Raw genomic sequence first — 22,952 nt, 5'->3', positions numbered from 1 at the left:
GCTTTCTGACAAAAAATATTGGCTTACAGTGAGCAGATGTCTTCCTTGTTTAAAATCTTTGATTCCAGAGAGCCGGCTGAGCATACACTCCAGTCCTCCACACTGTGCCATGACTCCCGCCATCTTGTACACTTCCTCATCATCCTCCTCCTCATCTGTAATCAGGTCAGGTAAAGCAGTTTATCTTTCAATTGTGATTAAAAATTTTGCATTCATCTTGTGCATGCAGGTACAAGTGATGATAAAGAATATGAATGTAGTATTAAAGGCAAACATTTTTTTTAATTTTTTTTTTTTTTTTAGATTAAGATACACGTGAACGATCAATGATTGCCTCTGAATTATAAACAAACAGTAAATAAAAATCGAACCTGTGGTCGAGTCCAGTGACTCGATGAACTCCTCAGTAGCATCTCCAAGAAGACCTCTCATTCGATAGATGATTCTCATTGGTTCACCCTGGAGGGAAAAAAAGGCCAGTAGACTCCATGACTATCAGTAAGTGCCTTATTACATGACTTTTTAAAGTATTGTAAGCATTTAATAAAAATCTGCACAGTTACAAATGTTCTTAAAAGTGGAAATAATTCACTGAAAAACTGAAAGTGACTCTCACCTCATTTGTAGGGCACCACACCTTCTTGTAGACCTCCACCACTGACAGATCCAAACTAATGATTTTGTTGTTTACCAGAAGCTGAGGGAAAAGAGCAATATCTGATCAATTTCTTGTAATATGTCAGCGTTTAGTATTTCATAACACGAGAGTTTGATCACAGCAACATCAAAGCAAACAGAGCGACTCAAGTATGAGGTTTGTTTACCTCCATGCCACTGTCGTCTTCCAGCAGCGCCACCAGGTCGCAGTCTTGGCAAATCTTGTTCTTGATGTCCCTCATTAGAGGGCCGATGCCGGGCTCATTGCTGCTATAGGGGTTTCCTGGCATGCGGCCCTGCAGGAAGTCCTCCTGCTGAGGATCCTTTTCCAGGGTCACGAAGAACTCCGTCACTTCGTTCTCCTCCTGTAAACAGAGGATGGAACAAACGCTCCAGATGAAGGCAAATTAACAGCTACACAGAAGTTTTGAGCATCACTGTGTGGGACCTTTCTGATGATGCATCACAGTCAGGGCTGTATATGATTTTTAATTGACAGGACTGTAACAGTAATGTGGGATTATAAAAGCAACTAGCGCTCACATTTGAAAGCCTTGAACCAGTAAATGTTTTGCTTTTATTTTTTTCATTATTATAACATTACGTAAATAATGATTTGATTATCGTTGTCGATGAATTTTCTGTTGATTGCCGAATGGATTAATTGTTGTAGCTCCTTAATCAAGTAAAGGCAACTTACAGGGTAGATGATGCTGCACAGCCTCTCGAAAATGAACACGGGTGTCCTGTAGTCATCCAGGTCGTACCGCTTCGCAGTCTCTATGCACACTGCCATGAAGGCTTTGGTTTCAGACTCGGTACCTATGAACAAAATTTTTTTACATTTCTGATGTTTAGCTATACACATTACATTTTTAAGACAATTTTCTTATGTCTCATTTCTATTTTTAATATTTTTTTCACCTATTTTGAGTAATGGGAAAAACTAAAATAATCAATTAATCTAAGCAATGAAATCTTGTCCGAACAGTGACGAGAGCAAAATGCGATTTCATGCGAGTCAGTACAAACCTGTGGTCATGTCTTCCAGCATTTCGAGCAGCATGTCCTGAGTCTCATCGATGAGCTTGGTGCGCTGCACCACCAACTTCCTCAGACACAGATAGCCGTTGAGCACCGTGCCGACCAACCTGCTTTTGAAATGCCGCTTAATGGACTCCACCTCCACGAAAGAAGAGAGCAATCCTACAACGGCACCAAACACACAAAAGTCTCCCTTAGACCGTGCTGTTCCCTGTAATGTCTAATTTTATGGTCAGATGAACAACAGGATGCAAACTAACATACCAGTCAAGCTCTTGAGGGCGTAGCCTTGCTGCAAGTCTGTGCTCAGTGTCGCCTCCTCCAAAGCCAGCAGATTGGCTATTTCCTGATGAGACAAATAAATTTAATATCCGTATAGATACCAAACATAAAAAAAATAAAAAATAAAATAGAAGATGCACTACATTTTGTCCTTGAATTTTAAATTTTAATTAATTTTACTGCATCTGGTGAAACTTAAGTTAATGAAGGTTAGACAGATTTTCTATGAAAAACATAAAAGTTATCTTTCTATAAACGTATATTCTTTTGAACTTGCAATACCTTGGTGATCAGGTTACCGATGTAGGGCAGGACTCCACGGGCAGCCAGGTAAACCTTCCAGTGTGTTGGCTTGATCAGCTTCTGATACAGGCCCAGGTACTCCACTGCACACTCTCCAGCCACACTCAGCTCATCCAGGTAACTAACAGACACGCATGTTTTTTTTTTTTTTTTTTTAATGATTATAACATTCCTTTTCTTGGTTGAGATATTTACTGGCCCTTCTGTAAACATATGAAGCAGGTAATTTACCTGAAAATAGCAGCTGCATGACAACCTGTTGTGTTCTGTATCAACATATTTATATTACTTATATTTACTAATGTCAGCACTAACTAATACATTTCATACTATGGCACAACCTATATTAGATTTCTAATAGAGGAATTTGTATTTCAACATTAAGTTTTAGAAACAATAATGTTTTATTGGCTGATATTGCTTTTTTATAATTTATATATATATATATATATGTATATATTTATAAGTATAAACAAAAAAGCACCCGATAGCGATTTATCTGCAATTACCTGTAGTGATGCCAAATTTAGCCAGGGTTTTGGCCTGACTAAATTTCATACTCACTGCAGAGTAAGGAAATCTAATTTATGTTTAGTTCGTCCCTAACACAGCATGTGATGTTTGTTAGACCAGCAGGTTTAGTGTTTGAGACTCCTACCTGGTGAGTAAGTCCAGGACTTGTTGCTTGCGGCTGGGGATGGTGGTGAGAGCCTCCACAATAGTACAAGCTGCCTGTCTTGCAGCCTGGGTGGCCGGTGTGAAAAGAACCTGCAACAAAAAAAAACATAAATTAACAATTTTATTCTAAGAAGCACCAACTGGTTTGTAAAATTACAAGCCAAAAAACAAACCAACACAATCCAAGTATCTCAACTTTCACCAAAGACTTTTTTATTTTTATTTTTACCTGCCGTAGCCAGTTGTTGTGGCTCAGTTTGAGCAGGCGGGGGAAGAGGCCGTCGCCTTTTCTGGACCTCATGAACTGCTTCCACTTCCATACATACTTCTCTAGCAGATACTGCTTCCGCAACTCAGCCTTCCCCTGAGGCTTCGACACCGTTTCCTGGCCTGTGGTCATGAAAAAAAGTTCAACAGTGAAAAGCTTCATCATAATGAGTTTTCATTATATCAGTGAAAAAAATCAGACTCTTTCAGACACAGATGTGTCTGAACATTTGTTAGAACCAATACTTACATCTTGCTGGGAGACACTTTTTCCAGGCCTCATAAGATGCTTTGGGGTCCTTCTTGAGCCAGAGTTGCGCCTGGGCATGGATTTCATTACTGTAAGGCCTGACTGTGGTCAGGGACTCAATAGCAGCATCCTTTAAACAAAAGCAAAAACACGCGCACACACACACGCACACACACACACACACAGAGCAGTGTAAGAGAACATGATGCAACCGAGTGGTCACTGACAGACAATGGAACTAAGTCTTCAATATGCTGTGTTTTTGTATTTCAAACCAGCAGGAAATACCACAGGTTAAAGTAGAATTAATACAAAAGTACTTTAAGGTGCAAAGGCATCGAAGACTGGAAGGCTGGAAGATCCTGGTTCCAAAAATCCCTGAGTCCTTTTCAAAAAGTGTCAACGCCTCTCTAATCAATCATTTTTTTCCCAACGTGTGTTTGCAGTCTCAATCACTAAATTCAGACCTTCTAATAAGGGTGCTCATAGTCATTTTGGAAATGATTGTCTTTGTGGTTGAGGAGTAACAAAAAAAATGTCAGAAAGTTTAATGTTACTTGATAACTGCCGTGTTAGCACAGGGTAGCCAACATTAGTCCATGTGTGGATCAATCAATGTTTCTATTAAGGTAGTATTCACTGGAGTCTGAGATAGTGCTGCATGTTTCCAGTGCTTGAAAGGAAACACTCGCTCGCTTGATTTAGAAAGTCCAGACTCAAATGAAAAAGATGGTGGCGACTGTATTGAGAGGTTTGTCTTCTTGATACCAGCTTTCAAATTGTGATCTGGTATTTCCAAGTTTGGTGCAAAAGTGTATTTGGAATATTTACCTTGTTCTTCTTGCTAGTGGGAGCAGGGGGCTTAATCAGCTTTTGCAGGATTCTCAGGCACATGAGAGTGATGTTCTCCACAACTACAGGTGTCTTTATGTTCACTGACATGAGGAATAGACTGAGAGCTACAAAATGGACAAAAAAAATACAATAATTTTAGAGAGAAGCCTAAAGTGCAGTCAACAACATCTGCAACACAATAATGAGACATTTTAGGAAGAGATTGTTTCAAATGTTGAGTCAACCAACAATAAATAATCTCTCTCCTCTCTGATCAGCACTGACGAAAGTGCACAAGACAGCTTATGAAATATTAGTAATGAGGTGAGAAACTGTCCTACTGAATGACTCAAAGAACGTCAGTCTGCACGGCTGATGTAGGATGTGATTGGATGTGATGTGATGTAGGATGACGAAGGACGTGACATACATTTACATTTATTAACTACACCAATGTTCTAGATATAACTATTGCCGCAACATACATAAATATCTGGAAAAGTCAGATAGACTAATACATTATCTGCTCTACCTTAAATTCAACTCTACAGATGCAGTAAATAAAGTTAAAAATGGTTAATATATGAAGTTAAATATTCAGGCTTACCACAACGCAAGCGTAACTCCCAGCATCCTCCCTCTTTTGAAATGGAGTCTGTCAGCAGCAGCATTTCATACTGCAAATTACTGACCTGATAGGAAAACAAAGACGATGTGTTCATATCAAAACTGAAAATTTTCCAGCAAAGTTAAACCCTCCAACCCAGCAACTCTGCTGTTTACATAGAAACAGAATCACTATGTTTCTTTAGCTTCATTTATTCAGCTAGCAGTAGGATTGTAAGATGACATACCAGATCAGGATTGGCCCAGTGACCTTTGAGGGCAGCTGACACTTTGGCAATGATGAGATCATTCATCTGCTGAGTGGCTTCTGGATGATCTCTGAAACAGGAAAAAATGGAAGGAAACAACAGACACAACAATTATTAAGTAGCACTGCAACATATTGTATATACACAAAGTAAAGAAGCAAAAAGTAGACATGCATTTAAACGTACCAGTGCTTACATGTTGCAATGCAGAGTGCCATGCTTTAGCCACTAAGCTGTAAGTTATGTATCAATAAACTTTCACTTAACTCGTACTTGACTACTAGAGGGCAGGTGAAGGAGTAATGTACCTGGTGAGCAGACAGACCAGCTGGCGCACCTCCTCCCTCATGGCTGCTGTACCTCGCCGCAAGTTATACTCAAACAGCTCACGGATGAGACCCTGGAGGACCAGTATCTGCCGGAGGGCTGGATTAGTGGCCAGTGCGCGGAGTAGTGTGATACAGTGACCGGTGACAGCGGAGGCACAGCCATAACACTTGTTTGAGGAAGTGTGGCCGCAGCCCAGCACAGACAGGGCGCGGTATTGACTGGCGGTGAAGGTGGGCTGGTGGCTGCTGCTGCTCCGGGATGACTTGGTGGCGGCTTCTCTCTGCTGCAGGTCATACTCCAAGAGCTCTTTGCGGGATGCGAGCACTTTCTGTAAACAAAAAGAAAGGGACACAGTTATAGCTGAGCAGGAAAAAAAGTGCTACAAACTGCATGGAAAGGAAAACTTTTCCCTCTCTAACCTGTATAATCTTAGAGAGTTCGTCAAATGATGTCTTGCAGTCTCCACTGTACTCTTGAGCCAGCTGTTGAATGTATCTGTTCACATTTGCAGAGGAAGTACCGAGTCCTGCACCTGCTCCAGTGTCATCCTGAGACCGACAAAAGAACAGAGACAATACGATGAGGTCAAACTGTGGAAGTGAGACTGAAACAAAGAATAATCAAAATAATGTACCAGGCACGCGTGATGTAACGTTAGAAACGGCACAACTGTAATTTCAGTTAATAGCAAATATACATCCATAACATTATTTGTGCACCCATTTCTCATCCAACATTTAGTATTTAACTTAAAAAGAAGTAGTCCCTCTTGTGACTGACCTGGGGTTTCTCTGGTGCTGCCTCGTTGACTTTAGACAAGAGGCTCTCCAACTGAGGCCGGTGGCCCATCAGCTGGTGGTAGACCCGGTCAGCTTTGTCCAGCAGGGTGTTGATGTTCGTCACAGCCTACGGAAATAAATGAAATAAAGATTAAGAGAAGTGGAGTAAAGGTAGAGGAGGAAACAGAGTCAAGAATTCATTTAGAGAAAATGACTTCACTCATAAGGAAAAATCAGGACAAAACTTATTTTGTCTTGCCCTGCAAGTGGCTTCTTACTTTTTTCCGGTCTTCCTCATTCTCAATGGGATCCACAGCACAGCATGGCTTAGCATACAGCATGAAGTCAAATCGGGCATATTTGCAGAAACCACAGGCATTGCACAGGAAGGGGTCTTTTTCGTCATAATTAATAGACCTGAAAAGAGACAACCGCTGAGTAAATATCCAATCAACTTCAGTGTCTCCAATAATCCTTTCAGCGCTGCGGAGGAAACCTGCTGCTCACCTGCACTTGTGGCACTGATACACGTTCTCACCACAGTTTCCACACACACCAGGGTTGGCAGGCACAGACGCACTGCAGCGGGGACACTGCAGGGTCTCTGTGGAGGCCTGGTAGTTCTCATAAAAATCTGAAAACTCAATCATCAGGTTGGATGCGACGATAGGTAAGGGAAGGTCGATCTTCACCTCGGTTTGCCCCGGGGTTAGCTGAACTTTCTTGGCTTTGTGCCAACGAGCAGGCCTAAAAACAACAACAAAGTTAAGAGCTTTAACTTCATACCGAAAATAAATGAGAATAAAACCGAGAAGTGGTCACTATGTAATCTTTGTACGTTAAAACTTCATTGTTAAATTATCGTTATGAAGGCAGCAACTGAAAAAGAAGGGGAGAGAGAAAGATCAGCATCTTGCTGAAACATACTTATTCTTCAGCTCCACGATAGCCTGGACAGTCCTGTTGTTGTAGTAGAGATTGATGGTGCGAACCATTTTGGTGCGTTTGAGGTCACCGATCTTCACGGTGACTTTGCTGATGGTGTGGCTACCAATGAGCTTGACAACCTGCTGTGTGGTGGTGTAGCGGGTGTCCACTTTGATAGATGATAGCTTTATATTCTGGAGGACAAATACAAACAATGTTTAAAACCAAATAGGGACTGTTCGTGCCAGAAGGGTCTAAGCATAAAAGGGTCTTGTCTTGTAGTCCCATGCCGTCATAATGATAATTTTGTCATGGTTTCATCATCAATAATGTAATGGCATGCAGATAAGCATGCGGCACCTTGTGTTGGACACCTTAGCCAATGCAAAAGTCTTAAAAATTGCAAAAAAGATTTAGTGTAAAACTTGCATTCGAATTCTATTAGCTAGATTTCTTACCTACTTTTTTAGATAAGAATCTAAAATATGAAAATACGAATATGTCTATTAAGTGGGGTTGTGTTGCACTTACGGAGAAAGGAACCTCTGGATTGTTGCAAACTAAGCAGGGGTCACTCTCCAGAAAAAAGCCATCAAACTCCACTAAGCCAGAAAGAGTGCTGCAACAGAATACACAGCGGTTTTATGTAGAGGATTTCAAATACTTGAAATAATATTCTCCTTGTAATAAGATGTGCATTAATGTACACATACTTGTAGATGTTGGAGTTGGGGTGATTTGTCAGGATATGATTCTGTGCCCTCAGGATTTCCACAGCTTTCTGGGAATACTCCTTCAGCTGGAACAGAAAAGGGAAAGAAAACCATTTCACAAAGACTTTCTACCATTATTACTGTAACAACTGTGTTCTGCAGAATGATAAAGAGGCCCTCTGAGCAATACATTATGGACCCAGTCAAAGCTTTTAGTTATTTATAAATTCCAAAGTATTATTTTGTCAAATTATCCCAAAATTCTGGAAGTATTTTGAAAGAGCTTAAACGCATTAAACCATTATTTCTTAACCAGATGGCGTGCAGATACTGGGACACTGCAAGGACTTTAAAATATACTCCAAACCTTTTTCTCTGTTTGAGGGGTTTTGAGCGAGAAGTATCCAAGTAGGTCGACAAACTGGGCAGCTTTGCGGCCATATGCAGGGAGTTCTGGCCAGATGGCCCAAGTCAGTTCAAGCAGCAGCTCCTGCTGAGATTTGCTGGAGTTCCTGCACAAAGATTCATATGTTTGCCACCAGCTCAGGTTATAATTTCACCATTAAATCAATTAGGAATGCATTTGTACACAAATTATTTCTACTGTTTATGGCTGCTAGAGCTTTTGTACGGTTGTTAAACTAGTATAAATTTGAGACATCTTGTATATGAGACATAATGAGCAATTATGAGCAATTTCAACTGTGTTGAAGTGTTTCAACAATACCTGTAGATATGTAGAGCCAAGCAGTGGGCTTGCCAGCGCACAGCAGAGGAGTTTGACTCTAGCAGGAAACAGCGCAAGAACTGGATGAGTGTCTCCTTGTCTGCAAACTTGTTAAGCTGACTGACCAGAGCCATACACAGCTGATCCTCCTGGCTTCCAACTCCATCTCCTGTGGTCAGTCAACAAAGATGGAATACAGTCAGGACACAAGCATCTACCATCCAATCCAATATGTGCTTCTAAACAAACCCAATAGTGAAGTCTGTTTTGCCATCTCACCCTCTTTGTCTTTCTCTTTGTCTTCTTTTTTGCTCTTTTTACTTGAGGATTTGCTCTGAGACGACTGAGAAGCTCCCGTCTGTCCAGCACTACCAGAGCTTCCTCCTGAATATGATGAAGAGGAGGAGGAGGCCGCCAGCACTTTGCTGCCACAAAGGGCACAGGAGAGGAGCTGCAGTAAAACTGGGGAAACCCCCTCGTCCACTAGGAAGCTGACTTGGAGCAGGAAGTACAAAACAGCTGGACAGCGAAGAGAATAAACGATAAGAAACATTTTTAGCAATACTGGCCTGAAAGTTTTTTTTTTTTTCCACTTACAAAAGATATCTGAAACAACTTACAGTCATCCTTCATGCAGAACTTCTGCCAGTTGATTGTCCTCTGAGTGGCAATTTCAGCACAAGCTTTCAGGTGTTCCATCTGCAACAAGAAAAGCAACTTATATCTAAGCACAGGAAGTGATAAAATTTCCAGTCCTCAAAGCAGCTGATTGTAGTGAAACAACAAGAAAACGTGACAAAAAAAATGAAAGTAATCAATATAAACAAGAAAATGAAGCAAACTGGGGTTGCAAAATATATACACCCGATGAAGTCACCCCAACACTGTAAAAACCACAGGAGTACAAAGTAAACACATCGTAATACACAACAACCAAAAAAATAATGAGTACAGTGAAGTATGAGCAGCCTTGTTGTTCAAATGAGACTCACCAGGTTGATGAGTGTGTCGTATTGAAGAGCTGAGCCAGATGTGGCCGTGACCACGCCAGCCCGGAGAAAGATGCCCTGCTCCTCCAGAAGCTTCTTGATGCTGCGCACATGGGAGTCAAGAGTGTGCAGGTCTCGCAGCTGACGATATTTCTCCTTTGAGCCGCAGATAAACAGCAGCAGCTTCCTGACCTGCCTCCTGACAAACGGCGTCTGTTGGATCATCAGGTACTGAGAGGAAAAGGAAGAGAGTGTAAAGGGCTTGTGTTTATGTCTTTTGTAAAAACATACATTGAAAAATCCCATAAATGACAAATATTGTCAACAGCTTACTTCAGACAGATAGTAGAACCAGGAATGGTCAAACACAGGAGGTGGGATACGTGGGTTGGTGTCAGCAATCTTCTTTATCTGATATGGCAACCGGAGCACCATTTCAGTCAACAACTGAGAGTAGGCTTCAAACACATCAGCAGCATGTCCCTGGTTGCAGAAACAACACAGTGGGTTCACGTCAACATTACTTTACAAAAATAATCTTTTCAAGTTTTAGAGATAAATATGTTTTCTGTTATCCGATACCTTCACATATTGGCGCAGGAAGAAAGGGCTCATGTCGGGGGGAGAGGAGGCGGTGTGTGTGCGGAGGAGCTGGCTGGTGGTCGCGGGCTCTTCTTCACCCTGTTGGCTCTTCCAGAACTCCAGGAGAGACTTGAGCACGTGGAGACAGTAGTCGATGGCACCAAGGCTGAGCAGGGCAGTCGCTGTGGCGTTGGAAATCAGGGAGGATGACTGGAAGACAGAAAGAGGGGAAAGCAGCGGCCGTCACAATTTATGATGTAAAAAGTACAATCAAATTACTTTATACCCATGAAATTGTGTGTATTATGCTGTGCAAATTCAGTCACAGAAAATTTCACATTTGAGCTATTAGATCTGCAAATATCTACTGTACGCACCTGACTAATGAAACATGTGAAGATATGTTTTCTGCTTTTTGACTGGTGTCCAAAACCTCTGACTGGTTCAGTGATAAATGATCTTTTTTCATCTCCAAAAATATTCTATATTGTCTTGAAACTCCTGATGTAACTAAATTCCATGTCCAGATATATTTAGTTTGGCATTAAGCTGGAACAGGTTTAAAACAGACTTTAATACAATCTGTGAAAACTGCATTAAGATAATAAGGAGAACCTACCTCAGAAGAGGATTTCGAGCCAGACTTGGTTCGGGACATGAACACACTGAGCAGCCTCATGATGACCAAATGAACTTCATTGATGGAGCTACGCTCATTTTTCTTGGATACATCCTGCAGAGGAATAACATGAATTCAGTAAATCAATGACATTTTGAGCCTGATTCATCTCAAAGAGACAACGGTTACCTTCTTGTGCATGCCAAGCTCGGCAATGAGCTGTGCTAGCAGGTCATCCAAGGCCCCCTTATCCTTCTCATCTTCACCATCAAGGTCAGAGGTCAACATGAGGATAACTTGCATGTAAGGGATGGCTTGGACTCCACCTACATTGTGGAGCTGAGAAAGGTGCTGAAGCAGGCGCTCCAGTAGCATAAGACGAACCATGTGCAACCTAATGACAAACACAAAATAACAGAGAACATTTTTACTTCTTCATTAGAATTGACTCAATGTTCAATGTGTCATTTTTAAATGACAGCAATCTACAAGAAAAACTATTTTCTCTCTAAATGTGTCTCTTTCTTTAGGTCATATTGGTACTAATGGCTGGTAGAAACAAAGTTTCTTAACACTTCACAGGGCAGATGTTTAGTGTTAGCAGAGATTGAACTTGAATTTTCCTAGTTAACCCAAACTTCTCAACATTTATGGGGTCTGACCTGTTGCTCGTGTGGATATCTCCCTCAGTCTCTCCCTCCCCTTCTGAACCTTCGCCTTCCTGCTGGGCTGTGGTGGTACTGATGGCTCCAGTGCTGGAACTCACACTGCCTGGTCCGGCAGGGTGCCCCTCCACGGTGGTGTCTCCATATGCACTGCTGCGACCTGACACTAAACACATGCATGCACAAAAGAAATGTAAGCAAACTGGAATCATGGTAATGTACAATAAGGAGATATTAAGGTTTTAATTCAAAATGAAGTGAAAGGTGTTTTTCCAAAATAACTGTGCCGCTCAGGACTTTAATGCCTAACATGATAGATAATGAGATGATCCAAACCTTAAACTGAGGTAGGGGAAAAGGTAAGGAGATGAAACATTTTGATCTACAAACTAAAAACTTCTGTATTCAGAAGGTTGTTAGAGATGAGAGAAAAACTATTACCTGCTAAAATACCTTTCAAACTAACTACAAATCACTCTGTAAACTAATACAGACATATCTATATTTATATACGTTATAGATACTGTATGAACATTTCCAGAAATGCAAATGTAATGTTTTCAAACTTAGACTGCCTATTTTACTGAAATCACCCACCGCTGTGCTCCCCTGCTACAGAGTCGATAGCAGAGCCTCCACTCTCGGAGCCCACACTGCCTCCATGCTCAGCCGGGGAGGTCCGCAGCGTAGAGCCATCAGTTGCAGCTGTGCTGCCCTCATCATCTGATGCCGGGGCTGAAATCATAGCAATAGCTGTAACGGTAAATACACGGCGGTCACCCGGCCAGGATACATGATCTTAGTATATACTTGTGCAGCAGCAATGCAAAAAGGCATGCAATACAATAAAAACACTTCAACCTTCCATCATTGGTGGTTCTTTTTCTGTTGAACCTACCGCAGCAAGTGTGATATGAAATTATAAGGGTTAACTTAACATTGATGAGCTATCTTATAAATACTGAAGAAAAAGTGACCAAATATAAAGATGAAAAACTGCTTTGATAAAGTTTAACCAGAAGCCGTATCACTGACAGTTATGACTTTACAGATGGAATAATATTAATAATAGTCACACACACAAATACAAACATAAACACAAACACACACACACAAACACACACACTTTTGAAATGTTTTCAATTTAAAAATAGTTACTTTATTTGTTTTAAGTTTAAAAATAGTTAAATTTACTTGCAACTGTGAACTTGCAAAAAACAATTTTCCTGCTAATCACAGTATCATGGAGATGGTCTTATTACCTGATGCAGTGGTGTCTGAAAGGGTGCCAGCATCAAGTGAAGAGGAGCTGGGGGCCTGGCCAGACAGGCCAAGGCTCTGAAGGCCAAGAGCACTGCTGCTACTGCCTAAAAATGTCAAAAAGTAGGTTTAAGTGTTGACCCAAAACATTAATTTCCAAAGTGATGTTTCACCTGATACAAATTTGAGCAACGAATTTGAGGTGCATGATTCCCAAATACCAACATGGTTAATACAGTTGCAAGTAAAAGTTTGCACAGCGCTAGACAAGTTATTTGTTTTGTGGGTTTTTTAGGAGAAAATAAGTAAATATAACTCCTGCAAACAAATATTAAAATTACCCTTTCTTCACGTTATTGTCCAGTTACTTTTTATCGAAAAAAAATTAAACAGTAACTGTGATGTGCAAAAGTTTGGGTACCCGACTATATGAGTAAAGCTTGTTGTAACCACCACTAATGTGTCAGCTAAACTTTGGTGCAGGTCTTTTGCAGTCATCAGGGTGTTTTATGTTTTCTTGTTCTTCGGATCTTGTCTTGACTTCCTCAGCTGCTCTTACTTACCATTTCCTAATGACGTTCAGACAGTGGAAACTGCAGGCTGATATTATTCTAAAGCCGACGCTGCCTTGTAGGTATCAATTAGCTTCCTTTTCAGATCCTCATTAGGTTTAAGGAGCCCATGGTTGTTGATTGTAACAACAAGGTGTCAAGAGTCTGAGAATTTATCGGCTCTGGAATTGTCATCAGTCGACCATTCATAACAGTCTTCACCTGCACTTAAGTCTGAACAGATCAACTGACACAGAACATGTTAATGAAGATCTGAATAGAAATGTGACCAAATTTTTACACAGGCTACAATAAGATTTTTTTTTGTGTCTTTTTATAATTTTTTTTAAGTTAATTAACATTTGAAGAATGGATCATTTTAATGTATTTTTGTTGCATGGGTTGCAGTTACTTGTTCTTACCTAAAAAAAAAAAAAAAAAAAAAAAAAATCCAAGGGGTGTCCACACTTACATACAACTGTATAAAGGAGTAGAAACTATATTTATGTTTCATATTTCTGGCTACTTACCTTGTTGATCCTGTTGAAGGCTGAGAGCGATGGCCAGCTCTACCATAGTTTCATCATCTGCATCAGGAGGGATGTCTAGCATGGGGGGGAAACCTTCAGCTCCAGCCAGCAGAGCCTCCAGGGGAGATGGATTTCCATTGTTGACATTTTCTGCTGTCTCCAGGACCATCGACTCAGACTGTGAAGATCAAAAATAAAAATGTGCTATTCGTTCCTTTAATGTGGAACATCCATCTTGTTTGCAACAGATTTATATTTGAAGATAAACCAATGTATCAGGGAAAGAACAAGGCTCACAATCAGGGGCTTTTCCATTTATCTTTGCAGTGTGAATTTATTATTTGTCTCTAACTAGGTGACATTGGAGAATAGAAGTTTTTTTAATTTTTTTTTATCACATTAGACAGCACCACTGTGTTTCAAAGGGTTAACTTGTGACCCACAGGGCTAATCAGTGCCATTAAATAAAACTTTGCAGTATTGTGCCCAATGAAATTGAGCTAAATAAACAAAACCATGCTTAAATGACTGGTTCAACTTGTCAAGTTTCCTCCCACTATGTAAATGATGCGAGCACAATCTCAGATAGACCATTGACTTTTTTTGTTCATTGCCTCACCACCATCTCAAAGTCGCCGTGGTCCACTTCACCCTGCTCTTGGCTCTCCTGTCGACCCTCTTCTCCCCCAGTCAGCACTGATGACTGCATTTTCTCATCTGCATCATCGTCGTCATCATCATCCTTATCTCCTGATAAAGGCAATCAACCACAAACCTTTAGAGAACTGGATTTGCTGTGGTCATAGGACTCTTCAAACATTACAAAACCGCCTCTAAACACACATTCATACGCATATACTAACATTCAATATATATACAGATGCATTGTATAAAGTCTGCGCAAACTTACCCATAGGAGTGTTGGAGCGTGGGGGAGATGGGAGGGTCACATGACGGCGCTTGTTTCTTGGACGGAGCACTCTGATCAGAGCCTGCTTACAAGCAAAGCTCACAGCAGTGTCCTGAAATGTTATTCAAACACTGGATTGTTATCTCATGACGGTCTGTCTTTACTTTAACCACAATAATGCATACAACAGTTCCTATTCTAATTGTAAGCATATAATTGTCAAACAATTTCCATATATTCTCAAATCAAAATGCTGATTATAAACAGCCTTGTAAAGACTTGCAAAAACAAAATAAGATTAAAAAGGTAGTAATTAGAATGTCAGCAACAGCGATGCTCAACAGCAACGACAAAATGTTTTTAAATTGTTAAATGTTTGGTAAATCCAAGTTCATCAGTGATTGTGATTTTAAGTCTGTGATGTTTTTTTGAGTCCCAATATTAAATTATCCACACTGATCAATAGACGTATTATACTTACAGGGCAGAGTAACATTTGCATGTAGATTTTGGAGGCGACATTGATATGATCCAGTTCACATGTGCAGTATGCATGGATGATGTCAACCAAGGCATTTACTGTTGCTTCCACGTGAGTTAGGCCTTAGATGGAGGGGAAGAAAAATACATTCACAAATTTGAGTCACATTACTCATCACTTATCTATATGTTTTTCACACTCAACACGCATACAACATGTTGAGGTGCCAAAGTTTGAACTTACCAGGCAGACAAGCAGGAGCAAGGAATGCATTCTTTGGTTTCAGAGCATGGAGCCTCCAGAAGTTATTCATCAACTGTGCAATGAAATTGCAGCTTTCCCCATCCACATGTTTTTGCCCGTCCTCTGTCATTTCTGAGTTAAAAAGAAAAAAAAACATGAATGAGTGTGAAACTTTTAGATTATTTAGCTCCCAAGTCGCATTAAAAGTCCTTCTAACCAAGAATTAGGACATCGTCTCAAAATCTTAAAATCATGATACCAGACAGATAACACATGAATTGCCATTCACTTGTCTCCATACCAGCAGAACAGTCTCTTACCAGAGTCGTGGTGCAGTGATTTTGTTTCTGTGAAATGCACCAAGTTGTTGGGTCTCATGATAGCAATGGAGCGGGCGGTGATCACAAGCCTCTGGAAGACATCAGGGTCGAGCTCCCTCCCCTCTCGGCTGCAGCTATTCAGACACTGCACTGCATTACTCAGCAAGGACTGGTCCTAGTGAGAGGAGGCAGAGAAGTTGCATTAGTTCTTCAGAAGTGATGTAGACGAACACATCATTTAGCACCTACAAGAGGTTAACTGCATAAAAACCAGTTTCTAATTTCAGTTTACACTTCGGAGAGAGTGGTTTCTCAACAAACTAATGTATTTGTATATTTAGTGGATTAACTGAGAATGAAAGAGGAGCAAGAACCAACTTTTTATGAACTGAATGGATATTCCGATCAAACAAATATATTTGCTTACTTAATCATACAATTCAGTACTATTTCAATTGTGGCTCTTAGAAGATTCATCAATATTACCTGTTGACCATTTTCCCTGGCTCACTAACTGTCCTTTCATCATTTATAAATACTATGTGTCACATTTAGTCTTTCAACCAAAATAATCTGAACAGTTATAAAATAATATTGCTAATAACCATAATAATACTAATATACCAATAATGCAATGGATACAGTATAGAAATTTTGCAGGGCAACTCAAAATATGATAAAGACAGAAAATGTCAAATGTGATTTATTTTTACCTTGTGGTTGTGGTAGGCAGTACGGCTGGTGTGAAGGCTGGCAAGTAGTCCCTTTGTCTGCTGCTGCACACCTGCAGGAGTTGGCATGGACAGGAGTAAAGTGGCCAACTCCAGTGCTGCTGCCTTGTTTTTCTCCTGCACAAGGTTAAAAACATGAATTAACAATGGTCCCGAAAGAAAATCAAGTTGAATGCAGGGAATGTGATATTGCTTTTTTCCAATAAAGAATCAAATCTTCATCAGGTTACCTTTTCACTGGATGAACCTACTGCAAAGCAGCTTTCCAAAGCCTCAAGGGAGCTGACCACCAACCTAAAATTGAAAGACAAGATCAATTCTGCCTCTCCTGTAGTTTTTGCCTTAAGACAACCAATCAATCATTCAGAAAAAAAGCATTCTCAATCTGTTGCAGTTTGTGCTAATCTAAATGCAAAACAACACTAAATGCAAGAAGAAATGTTGCCAGGAAAAAAAATGTTTTTGTTGTTGCACAAGTGTGTAGATGATGCGTGGCATGTTCACACAAACTGGCACACATGCACAAAACCATACAAACAAGCAGAGAAAGGGCAGTTACTAACCGGTCCAAGGTTGATAAGGACTCAGTTTCACAACTTTTTATTGTATTTTTGGGAGCAAAAGAAAAAGAACAAAAATAAGTGTGAGGATCACAGAAAGAAACAAGTGAAATTAAATGATTCAGTTAAACAAAAGAGAGGCATGCAAGAAAAGATGATCACAAGAGCCATGCACTAAACACTCTAAAGAGAACCCAACGGCCACTGTTCAAGACTCAGGCTTGTGCCCAACAACTCCTACATAACTGGACTCATGATGATACGCTAAAAGAGAGCAGTATGAGATTAAAACAAAACAAAAACAAAAAAAAACATCTGTTATGATGATTGTAATGGGTTTTGCCACAATATCTCTTCATATGATAACATAGCATTTCCCTGGAAATTGTTTGAGAAATTACAGATAAACTATAGACTATAGAACTATTTTTGGCTAATCCAGCAAAATAAATTTACTGTCAAATCAATGTACCTCATGATATTAAAGCAAAAGTCATTCAAACATGTTAAAACAGTAATGCTAACTAGTGAGCCCACAATGGTCTTATATAGGTACAAGGATAGATACCCCCGCTGTCTAAATGGTCAACAATCAGACTGTGTAGACAACAGGTAGTTTAAAAGTGACACAAATTTGATTACAAAGTCAGCGGTCACACTGTCTCATCAGATGTGGTTAACTCATCTACAGGGGACTGAGAACTGCAAATGCCAAGAAGTTGTGTTGAACCCTAAAGTGGAAAGCTCATACCTCTCCAGCACAGTGCCACTGGTTGTGGTTGGAGTAGCTATGTCTCCATCAGTGGTTCCATTGCCCTGGTTGAGGCTGGGACTGCAGACATTGTTAACTGAGGCAGAGGAGAAGTCCTCTGGTGGGTCCTCAGGCCAGCCGAACTGCTCCTTGGTTTTACCATAGATCTTGATCGAATCAAGCATGGTGACTCCAGCCGGGTCAACAGATGCTCCAACTTTAAAAAGAACAAGGAGATGCATCTTAACGGTCTGCTGCAAATTCAGTGTGACCAAATCATAGAAGCAGATCAGATGAGCTCACAGACATCATATAGACATTGTTTAGCAAGATAGATATTGCATAAAATGCATTTGAAACCATTTCATGATGTAAGAATTTTGGTAATGGAAGGTGGATAACAATACAAGGGATAATATATATTCTTTAAAAGCAAGGAGCAATAAAAGCAATATAATCATCACTTTTGATCTTACTAAATATGGACAGCTTCTTGTCAGCCTGGAGAGCCTCTTCTCTGGTGAAGGGGAAGTCAAACCAGCGGGCTCTCGTCAGGTTTATCTGCATGGTGCGGCCAAAGACCTCCACATAGGAAGGAGCCCTTTCAATGGCCTGAGTGCCCACCTGCACCCGCATGCCTGTCATCACCATTGAAGTGTTGTTGTTCACCGCTTCCACAGTGAATCCCCCAGGCTACAGAGAAAGAAAGACAGAAAATAAGAGAAACCAGAATCATTTAGTTCATGTGTTGGCATAGACAGGTCGTGCATGACTGATGCTCGCAATTGATTATGCAAGAAAAAACACAGCAGTGTCTTGAACCATTTCTGATAGAGAATCATTCACTTCAAGTAACCCTACCTTTGTGTTGGCCACATACATCCCTGTGGAGTTGAGCCTGTGTTTGATCTGCTGTCCATTGTAGACCTGCAGCAAGTCATTACCCCCAAACTCCACCTCTGTCAATTGTTGGTTGTGTTCAAAGAAGTCCACTGGGAATGTCACCTGACTGGAGGTCCGGGTGGCTTAAAGTAAAATCATTACATTGATATTAGAACATTTGGGTTACACAGTGCATGTTACGTGTATGCTAGCAAGCATTTTCTTGCAAGCACATTCTGCTAAATTTATTTTCAGTTAATGCTTATGATCCTTAGAAAGTACTAAATGTCTTTATAGAAATGCTGAAGAAAATTTGAATGAATGTTAACTTGGATGAAAGTGAACTTTTAAGAAGATAGAACTGACGCCAAAAAGGCAAACAAAAGGAATTTATGAACAAGAAGAGACCGTGGGTATGGTAACTATTCAAATGTTAGTAAAGGTTAACTGGTGATTTTAGTAAATAAACATGTATTTTTCTGTAGCCTTCCCCAGATCTGTGCCTCGATACAATCCTGTCTCAGAGTTCTACAGACAATTCTTTGGACTTCATGGCTTGGTTTGTGCTCTGACATGCACTGTCAACTGTGGGACCTTATATAGACGGTGTGTGTCTTTCCAAATCATGTCCAATCAACTGAATTTACCACAGGTGAACTCCAATCAAGTTGTAGAAACATCTCAAGGATGATCAGTGGAAACAGGATGCACCCGAGCTCAATTTTGAGTGTCATGGCAAAGGCTGTGAATACTTATGTACGCGTTATATTTTCATTTTTTTCATAGATTTGCAAAAATTTCAAAAAACCTTTTTTCACATTATCATTATGGGGTATAGTGTGTAGAATTTTGAGGGAAAAAAATTAATTTAATCCATTTTGGAATAAGGCTGTCCCATAACAAAATGTGGAAAAAGTGAAGCGTTGTGAATACTTTCCAGATGCACTGTACATTGGAAAAAATAATGAAATTTCACTGGCCACAAACTCACTAGCAGCAGCAGCTTTACGCTTGCGGACCGGCTTCATGATACTGATGCCGCAGCTGGGCTGCAGCGAGGGCTGGAGCCAGTACGAGGTGTTGTCCACGTTGGCCATGTAGATTCGCAGGCTTCCATCCTCACAAAGAAGAATCATGGTAGTGCGCTGTTGCTCATTACTGGCAGTGTGTCGGATAGCTACCATATCTTGGATCTGTGAAAAAGACATCATAAATGAATGTTAACCATAAACAAGACAAGAGCAAATGTGTTCAAGGTATACACTACACACATTCCTGAATTGCACTGTTTGTGCTCTGAAACATTTTTTTCTTTACCGTTTAATGAATTTCCTTATTCTATTTTATATTATATAAAACCCTTACCTTTGCTTTGGCTGGCAGAGTTTTAATCTCTTGAATGAGGAAGGTGTCAGGTTTGACCATGATAACCAGAGGTATGCCTGTTGTCTGCTGGACGCAAGCCACCAGGCCCGGGTGGTTCATGACCTCGGACCACTGGCACAGAGCAGGTGACATCTTACTGCTGCCACCGTTAGAGCTAAAGGAAGCAGGAGGACAGGAGAATGTTTTTCCAGTTACCATTACATTTTCTAGACCCAGAGCAGGTCCAGGGAAGCAAAGAAATCACGCAGGGTGGGGAGGAAGCGTTACCCTTTGATGTTGATGGCGAAGAGCTTCTGCACTTCGGTCGTGCTGCGGCTCACTGTGGCAGCGAAAGACTTTCCCTGGCTGTAGCTGAAGAAAAGCATCTGCAGGACGTGGGAGTAATAGACAGACACGCCGCCGCCAGCTACCTGTCCGTTGCTATCCTGGGGTTACAAAGAAAGAATTTATCTCAATACATCTCTCTGTAAGTCAACTAAATAAAAATCTAAAATATATATTATTGTAGACCTTTTCAGGAAGCATTTACGGTAAATATTTTGCACAACATCAACCTCACACGAATTTGAAGATATATGTTTGCGGTCTCCAAATAAATCCTTGTTACCTTCAAGTCTTCATGGGTTATCTCCAGTACATTTGTGACATAGAAAGGGCCATGTTGAGCACTGCTGGATTCGTCCATGATCTGGGTGTACATGTAACCCGCTGAAGACATTATTACAATAATGTTTTTCCCCTCTTCATTGAAAAGGAATGTAGCATCACGGATCTTGGAACTAGGAAGCAGGAAGTAGTACATGGGACTCAGAGCATCCACTGACAAGTCATAGACCTGTTTTCCAAGAGAGACAAATAGAAAAAAAAACAAGTATTAAACAACAGTTCTTTTCTTAGATGCAAAAAGCTACATAATTAGAGTTAAACTGTGAGTAACTTTCTTCCCAAATTAGTGGAAACGTAAATCAAATCAGGAACATTAACACATAAGTATAACTATAATTTCCTAATATATACCTTGACAAAGTCAGCAGTGATGATGGCAAGTTCAGTCTGTGAGCCTGGTAACCAGATAGCTTTGATGATGAAGTTGCCTGTAGCCAGCTGTGGGTGCAGCACCAGATGGTCTGACACAGAGCCGGTGCTGCTGAACGTTAGAACATGGCAGTCCTGGAAAAAATAGAGGAACAAAGACAAGATGGTTAAATAACAAATAGAAACCATTCATATAAAAGGAACTTGTTAAATATTCCTGCGTAATGTGCAATTTGAGTATCGATTATGGATTCTACAACGATTACTATTTGACGGGAACTTAATTGTGTTTTTTTTTTCTTGTCAACTTTTCTCATTGTATTTGTGAAAAAAACAAATAAAAACAATCATAAAAATTTTAGAAGCTGTTTTTCTCACCTTAAGACCACACACAGCCAAGTAATCTTCATTACAAGGGTTGCCTGTCAGACTGAGGACAGTGAAGGGGACGGGGGCCGAGGCCAGACGGGTCAGCGTCAGCTTCCTCTTACTCGAATCAGCTTGCTTCAGCAAGGTGGACAGCTGCAGAACTGTTATCTGTTGAGCAGGAGATACAGAGAAAATGAGTCATCTGCTGTTCTAAAATAATGACACTGCAAACTGGTGATTAACTTTAAGAAGAAAAAAAAAAAAGGAATTTCTTGAGAAATATACACAATTACAACAAAAAAAAGAAATAAATGTATTTTTAAAAAACAAAATGTATGCACATTAAAACGGGTAGAAATAGATTTGATCATTTAGTCGTATGGTAGATTTCTCTCTCAAGCTTATTTCATGGAACTAAAGACAGTTAACATGTTTACCTTTCCCTTTTCATGGCTGACTGCAAGGTGCTGGCGGCGGCCGTGTGGTGAGGACAGGACACACATGGCAACACGGCGCAGGACATGTGCACTGATGAGCTGGCGTATGGTTTGACCCTGGTCGCCACTGTAGTTCATCCTCACATTCTCAAAAGCACCTTCCTGAGAGCCGAGTGTCGGCACCTGAGGAAAAGAGCAACAGTAAACACAATAATTTACAATTTCATGCCGTTTCTCAAAAGGTTTCAATTAATGATCAAGTGATTTTCTGAACCACTCTATTTTTATGTCTATTAAAATAACTATTTATGTCATTGTACCATTAACTGGTCTGTCATCTCAACATTTTTGTCCTGAGTATGCAGTTCATTGAGGGCTTGCTGAGCACGGCTGCTGCTTCCCACTGCTGATGCCTGCTGGAAATTGGTCTGGATGGCTTCCATCAGAAACATGAGCATTTCCAGTATGACTACAGCAGTGGATGATCCCATCTGCCATGGAAAAAAGAGCCAAAAGCATATGTCACATAAAATAAAATACAGTACAGTACATGCAAAGCAAACCTTAAAGGAAAAAAATACACTCTCTCTAACCACTTGTGTTAGCAGCTCCTCCTGGCAGCCCTCAATGCTCTTGCAAACACTGCTCTTCTTAGGTCTGTCTTCATCACCAGGTTTGCCATCACAGATGGTGACCTTGCCCTTGTCCGAGGGAGATGCATTCTGGTGGCGGATAGCACTTTCGGGCATACGCAGTTCACTCTGGAACGCTGAAGACTCTTTGAGAGTGGAGCCCATGCCGCTGCTGGGGCTGCGTTTGACCAAAGCCTGCGAATAATATAACGAAAACAAAGTTGACCAGACGAGAAAACCCAACCATGTCACCTCTCACGTGCATGCATACTTCAATATGGCAGGATATCATATACAATACTTTCACATAAGACCATCATCTTTGTACAGTTTCTTTACATTTAGGATAATCT

The 22,952-nt window shown here is 40.5% G+C and overlaps 1 protein-coding gene across 8 annotated transcripts in view; it reads right to left on the bottom strand.

The window, feature by feature from the left end:
• Nucleotides 1-22,952, bottom strand: part of ubr4 (ubiquitin protein ligase E3 component n-recognin 4) — a 51,485-nt gene that overhangs the window by 5,884 nt on the left and 22,649 nt on the right. For 4 of the 8 annotated variants that reach the window (XM_069723428.1, XM_069723433.1, XM_069723432.1 and 1 more), the window contains 55 exons: nucleotides 22,561-22,794; nucleotides 22,288-22,458; nucleotides 21,968-22,150; nucleotides 21,540-21,698; nucleotides 21,144-21,296; nucleotides 20,734-20,961; nucleotides 20,394-20,551; nucleotides 20,106-20,280; nucleotides 19,732-19,933; nucleotides 18,720-18,883; nucleotides 18,335-18,551; nucleotides 17,859-18,075; nucleotides 17,111-17,143; nucleotides 16,778-16,841; nucleotides 16,530-16,664; nucleotides 15,817-15,991; nucleotides 15,497-15,628; nucleotides 15,254-15,375; nucleotides 14,773-14,884; nucleotides 14,482-14,612; nucleotides 13,863-14,040; nucleotides 12,784-12,888; nucleotides 12,119-12,256; nucleotides 11,519-11,687; nucleotides 11,046-11,250; nucleotides 10,857-10,970; nucleotides 10,238-10,447; nucleotides 9,989-10,138; nucleotides 9,659-9,886; nucleotides 9,287-9,365; nucleotides 8,946-9,185; nucleotides 8,667-8,835; nucleotides 8,307-8,451; nucleotides 7,940-8,025; nucleotides 7,758-7,845; nucleotides 7,227-7,420; nucleotides 6,807-7,046; nucleotides 6,578-6,716; nucleotides 6,301-6,426; nucleotides 5,940-6,068; nucleotides 5,499-5,848; nucleotides 5,170-5,260; nucleotides 4,923-5,007; nucleotides 4,313-4,440; nucleotides 3,482-3,611; nucleotides 3,194-3,354; nucleotides 2,945-3,054; nucleotides 2,266-2,407; nucleotides 1,966-2,047; nucleotides 1,690-1,863; nucleotides 1,358-1,479; nucleotides 825-1,022; nucleotides 617-697; nucleotides 372-459; nucleotides 28-155 (listed from right to left, as the gene is read on the bottom strand). In XM_069723428.1, coding sequence (XP_069579529.1) covers nucleotides 28-155; nucleotides 372-459; nucleotides 617-697; nucleotides 825-1,022; nucleotides 1,358-1,479; nucleotides 1,690-1,863; nucleotides 1,966-2,047; nucleotides 2,266-2,407; nucleotides 2,945-3,054; nucleotides 3,194-3,354; nucleotides 3,482-3,611; nucleotides 4,313-4,440; nucleotides 4,923-5,007; nucleotides 5,170-5,260; nucleotides 5,499-5,848; nucleotides 5,940-6,068; nucleotides 6,301-6,426; nucleotides 6,578-6,716; nucleotides 6,807-7,046; nucleotides 7,227-7,420; nucleotides 7,758-7,845; nucleotides 7,940-8,025; nucleotides 8,307-8,451; nucleotides 8,667-8,835; nucleotides 8,946-9,185; nucleotides 9,287-9,365; nucleotides 9,659-9,886; nucleotides 9,989-10,138; nucleotides 10,238-10,447; nucleotides 10,857-10,970; nucleotides 11,046-11,250; nucleotides 11,519-11,687; nucleotides 12,119-12,256; nucleotides 12,784-12,888; nucleotides 13,863-14,040; nucleotides 14,482-14,612; nucleotides 14,773-14,884; nucleotides 15,254-15,375; nucleotides 15,497-15,628; nucleotides 15,817-15,991; nucleotides 16,530-16,664; nucleotides 16,778-16,841; nucleotides 17,111-17,143; nucleotides 17,859-18,075; nucleotides 18,335-18,551; nucleotides 18,720-18,883; nucleotides 19,732-19,933; nucleotides 20,106-20,280; nucleotides 20,394-20,551; nucleotides 20,734-20,961; nucleotides 21,144-21,296; nucleotides 21,540-21,698; nucleotides 21,968-22,150; nucleotides 22,288-22,458; nucleotides 22,561-22,794 — 8,367 coding nt within the window. The remainder of the gene's footprint in view (nucleotides 1-27; nucleotides 156-371; nucleotides 460-616; nucleotides 698-824; nucleotides 1,023-1,357; nucleotides 1,480-1,689; nucleotides 1,864-1,965; nucleotides 2,048-2,265; nucleotides 2,408-2,944; nucleotides 3,055-3,193; nucleotides 3,355-3,481; nucleotides 3,612-4,312; nucleotides 4,441-4,922; nucleotides 5,008-5,169; nucleotides 5,261-5,498; nucleotides 5,849-5,939; nucleotides 6,069-6,300; nucleotides 6,427-6,577; nucleotides 6,717-6,806; nucleotides 7,047-7,226; nucleotides 7,421-7,757; nucleotides 7,846-7,939; nucleotides 8,026-8,306; nucleotides 8,452-8,666; nucleotides 8,836-8,945; nucleotides 9,186-9,286; nucleotides 9,366-9,658; nucleotides 9,887-9,988; nucleotides 10,139-10,237; nucleotides 10,448-10,856; nucleotides 10,971-11,045; nucleotides 11,251-11,518; nucleotides 11,688-12,118; nucleotides 12,257-12,783; nucleotides 12,889-13,862; nucleotides 14,041-14,481; nucleotides 14,613-14,772; nucleotides 14,885-15,253; nucleotides 15,376-15,496; nucleotides 15,629-15,816; nucleotides 15,992-16,529; nucleotides 16,665-16,777; nucleotides 16,842-17,110; nucleotides 17,144-17,858; nucleotides 18,076-18,334; nucleotides 18,552-18,719; nucleotides 18,884-19,731; nucleotides 19,934-20,105; nucleotides 20,281-20,393; nucleotides 20,552-20,733; nucleotides 20,962-21,143; nucleotides 21,297-21,539; nucleotides 21,699-21,967; nucleotides 22,151-22,287; nucleotides 22,459-22,560; nucleotides 22,795-22,952) is intronic. The other 4 variants (XM_069723430.1, XM_069723436.1, XM_069723429.1 and 1 more) reach the window with 3 other exon arrangements.

The sequence above is a fragment of the Brachyistius frenatus genome, unplaced genomic scaffold (genome assembly GCF_029030835.1).
Source record: "Brachyistius frenatus isolate BFR_SWC_R1_liver_20210118 unplaced genomic scaffold, ASM2903083v1 Contig_327, whole genome shotgun sequence".
In the NCBI taxonomy this organism is placed as follows: domain Eukaryota; kingdom Metazoa; phylum Chordata; class Actinopteri; family Embiotocidae; genus Brachyistius; species Brachyistius frenatus.
Note: the sequence above shows the minus strand (reverse complement) of the source record. Positions and strands in the feature narration are given on the sequence as shown.